The sequence below is a fragment of the Notothenia coriiceps genome, unplaced genomic scaffold, assembly GCF_000735185.1.
Source record: "Notothenia coriiceps isolate Sejong01 unplaced genomic scaffold, NC01 NC01_scaffold00008456, whole genome shotgun sequence".
NCBI lineage: Eukaryota > Metazoa > Chordata > Actinopteri > Perciformes > Nototheniidae > Notothenia > Notothenia coriiceps.
The window spans coordinates 1-3,945 of NW_011341157.1; the positions used below are offsets into that span (position 1 = coordinate 1).

At 41.9% G+C, this 3,945-nt stretch overlaps 1 protein-coding gene across 1 annotated transcript; it reads right to left on the bottom strand.

The window, feature by feature from the left end:
- Window positions 1–1,326: 1,326 nt before the first annotated feature.
- On the bottom strand, window positions 1,327–3,423 carry tmem81 (transmembrane protein 81). The gene is made up of 4 exons (XM_010770156.1): window positions 3,377–3,423; window positions 2,908–3,023; window positions 2,260–2,444; window positions 1,327–1,572 (listed from the first exon to the last, which is right to left on the bottom strand). The coding sequence occupies exons 1-4, from the start codon at window positions 3,421–3,423 to the stop codon at window positions 1,480–1,482; spliced, it is 441 nt and encodes a 146-aa protein (XP_010768458.1). The 3' UTR covers window positions 1,327–1,479.
- Between the last annotated feature and the right edge of the window lie 522 nt (window positions 3,424–3,945).

Consider the following 3,945-nt stretch of genomic DNA (forward strand, 5'->3'; position numbering starts at 1 on the left):
AGGGGAAGAGAGTAAACTTATTTTTCAAAATGTGTGCACATTTAGTGAAAAGAAAATCAATAAAAATTAGGTTTATTTAAAGTGCACCTATCATGCTATTTTTAGGCAATAGCATAGGTCTCAGATATAAAAATATATTAAAAACATGTCGACCATATTACGTGCAAAACAGTCGGGCATTATTTCTGATAGCAACTTTCTGATAGTGCCGTGGGTCCACATTTCCGATATTACGTCATATCGGACGATGTGATGCCCCTGTAGGTTCATCAGTGAAGAGGGTGTGTCTGTGCTGCACTTGCTGCATTGATTGCAGTAACTCAGGACACCTGGGTTTCGTGTCCTGCAGTTCTTTAAAGCCTCTCTGCTCCTCTCTGTTCGCTCTCTGCTTTCTCCTGCAGGCACCCGGCTCTGATGAGCATACCCAGTGTTTATGTGACTTGTTGGTGCAAATAAAAACCTTTCTCTACCCGTTAATGTGTTGTGTCTCCTCTTTGTTGTGGCCTTCTGAGCCAGGTCGCAACACCTGTAAATAGCTAATTTGGCTGTATAATAACTAGTGTCCAACATGGCAATGGATTCACTTAAATTTCAGATGTGATCAAAATTACATCATGTAGATAAATGACTAAACTCCATCCATCAGTCAAAGATCCTCTGTTTTCATCTGTTCTTATCCCAGCGAAAACACAGGTGTTACTAACAACATTAACAATGGCTTTGTTCTGCTCCCTGACATGTCAACATGTCTCCTGTGGGGGAAAAAACATTCTGTCCTCCTTTTTCCTCTGATTGCAAAGCCTAGTTTTATCAAATTGTTAATCTACCTGTCTCCTTGGCAGATGCAATGTACTGTTAGAGAAAAAAAGACGGGCATTTTGAAGAGATTTCTTTTCTGTTGATGGAAAAGGGTATTTTGCAGTGGTGGTCTCGTAGCCGAGGGGTCTGAGATGTTCTAACCTGCAATGTTCCCAGCTGGGGATTATTATTGCATCTCTTATTGCTTACTGTCATCTTTGTACTTCTAATGAAGAGACAAACCGCCTTCAAATAAAATCCAAATCCCATGAATCTAAATCTAATTACGCATAATTGCCCAAACAACACTTAAAACTAGGATCCTTATGGGTAATGAGAACACAACATTCACATCATTACCGTTTAATCTGATTCTGCGAACGTGTTTACAACCAATCCCTCATTTTCACATCCAGCAACGACATCATCAATCATTTGGAGTCTTGTTTGTGTCCAGCCGATCTCTTTTATTCTCTCTTTTTGGAGGTCTTGTTGGTCTCTACCGACTCCTGAAGGAAATAACTTGTTTTCAGTGGCTACATGCTCCACTGTGTTCAGCAGGCAGTCTCTAACAAGCCTGTCTGTGGTCTGCTACTGAACAGGTAGTGTAGAGTAAGAGTTTGTTTGTGCAGAAATGTAATTGCCTGTGCGGTGAGCGATGGAAGATCAGTTATAACTGTGTTAGCACATGAACTCTCTCCTCCTCAGTGTCCACCAGAGGCCCAGCAGCATCAATCCAGCACCAATGCCCGCCAGGCTCAAACTGATCAGCACCTGAGTGTTCAGACACAACAAATGCACAGTTGATAAGAAGGATATATAGGATATATAGCATGGTTGAGCTATAGCCCATGTACTAGGGCTTGGTCCTCATGCAGAAGACTCAGGCTCAAAATCAGCCTGGGACCATTTACCCACGCCTTCTGGTTTCCCCTTTCAACACTGTCACTTCAATAAGGGCACTGGTGGCTCCAAAAAAAAAGTGGAAAAAAAGAGATCGTTATACACTATGAAATAATTCTGCTGAATTTAGTTTTATTAAGTGCTTTGAATCTGTGGACAAGCTGTTTTTCTAAGGGCTTTAACACAATATGTAATCTTGGCAGCAGTAGCTCAATCTGAGGGACTTGGCTTGGGAAATGGAGGGTTGACAGTTCAAGTGCCTGGAGAGGTGTTCATTTGCCTCTTTGGGATGCCAAAATGCCCTAGCAAGGCACCAGACCTACACACTGCTCCCCAGGCACTGTATATACAGTATAATAGCTGGCCACTGCTCCTCATACTAAAATGGGATAAAGGCAGTGTGTTATGTTCACTGTGTGTGTGGGCTACTTGCTTGACGATTAAAAGAGGATTCACAAAGTCTTCCATTCGTACATAATAGTACTTGAAGCAAATCCCAAAATAATCTTTAGTGCATGACTGCTTCCCCAAATCCATCCCATCCTGAACAAACCGTACAGTGTAAATCAGAGGCGTTCTCTGGTCTGACTCGGTCTGGTTCTGCTTCTGGTTTCCAGAGTCCCACTGGGCCAGAGAGCTCTCGTAGTCCAGATTGAGTACAGAGGATGGCAAAACCCGGATCCCCCAGTAAACCCTCTTCACCCTGCGGAAGCTGGCATCCTGCACGACACAGCAATAAGTACCTGAAATATAACATGGTGATTAATCGGCGCTTTAAATGATGTCCTTTCATTCAACAGGCAGGAGGTGTGTTTATGTCTGTGTGTGAACGTGCGCTCCGGACTTTTGTGTGTTTCTCTTTGTGGGAATGTCTTGGTGAGAATTTCAGTGCTGTTTCGAGGATATTATTGTGAAATTATGTTGAAACTTTATTTGTCTACCGTATAAACACCATAGACATTACTTTTAAACCTCACCTGAAAATGATGCTACTTTGTTTGTGCAGCTTCATTATGCCATTATATCAAACAAGTGAGGCAAAAGGCAGCACATCAAATTACTTCTGACATAACATACTGTATGTTCTGGTTAGCCTTTGAGAGTAAAAGTAATGTGTGTTTAAAACAAATCTTATACATGCACCTCTCCTTAGAAATGGAAAACTAAATTCAGTTTCTGTGTGAGCACATGCATCGGAGTGTTTACCTGCGTCCTCCTCCATCACAGGGTCCAGAATCACACGCTCCAGCAGAGGGGCGTTCCAGCGAGCAAACAGAGTGTCGTCAGAGCTGATTATTCCTCGGGCATAACGCCATGACACCCTGAGTCGTTAAAGAAAACATCTCAGTGAGCAGAGCCCTCTGTCAAAGACCTGCCGCAGTTACAGGTGGTTCTGAATCTATGGAACAACCTCAACTTTGGCAAAACAAGCCATTTTTCTTTCATTTTAATCCCATCTTTAAATGACAGAAAGCAACAACTTGCGGACAATTTCAATAACAAAAATGACGGTTGTTGCATCAGTCTGTTTCAGTCCCATTATTGGGCTACAAATGTATGCATATAAAGTGCATTTGTACATGAATATAGACATCATTCCGGGTATTCCAGGTCTGTTATTACAGGTAATACATTGTTGGATACTTTCCCGCGGCCCTTGACACAAGGCCCCTACGGATCGAATGTTTTCAGGCCTGTTTGACCTCTGAGCGCCGCCAGCATCACTAATGGGTGTTGGGTTTATTCAGAAGTGCTGCACCTTTAACCCCACCCACAAGTGATGTCACAGGGGTCATGGAGTGCACCTGTCCTGTACATCACAACACGTTCACAACTGGAGGGCAGACAAAGACGATGTTCAGTTTAGTTTCTCATTTAAGTGTTTTCCGTATTTCTATTTGTAGTATGTCTTAAAATCTAGTTTTGATACCTCTATCAATAATTCAGTGATTATAATGCTTAATGCATATTCTAAAATACAATTTAATTTTATAGCCAAACTGAAAGGGCTTTTTATTGGGAAGACTGAATAATGGCCCACAGCTCAGTTTTGCCTTGGGCTGGTTAACACCCTTCAAAAATTATTACAAAACTTTTCATTTTATTCTGCAATAGATATCTAGTTTTTCAGGATGAGACTGTGTTATATCTAACATGACAATTGCAAGATTTCTTCCCCCCATTGTTTGCAATCAAAAGACATGAATCAGTCTCCTCCTCATCCTCACCTCCAGGAGAACCTCC

Bases quoted from the DNA above. Each gene is read 5' to 3' on its own strand.
- tmem81 (XM_010770156.1), bottom strand. From the start codon at position 3,423: ATGCTGGCGGCGCTCAGAGGTCAAACAGGCCTGAAAACATTCGATCC. The intron at 3,024-3,376 runs GTAGGGGCCTTG...TTAACGACTCAG, and splicing joins GGCCTGAAAACATTCGATCC to GGTGTCATGGCGTTATGCCC. The intron at 2,445-2,907 runs GTAAACACTCCG...GTTATATTTCAG, and splicing joins TGTGATGGAGGAGGACGCAG to GTACTTATTGCTGTGTCGTG.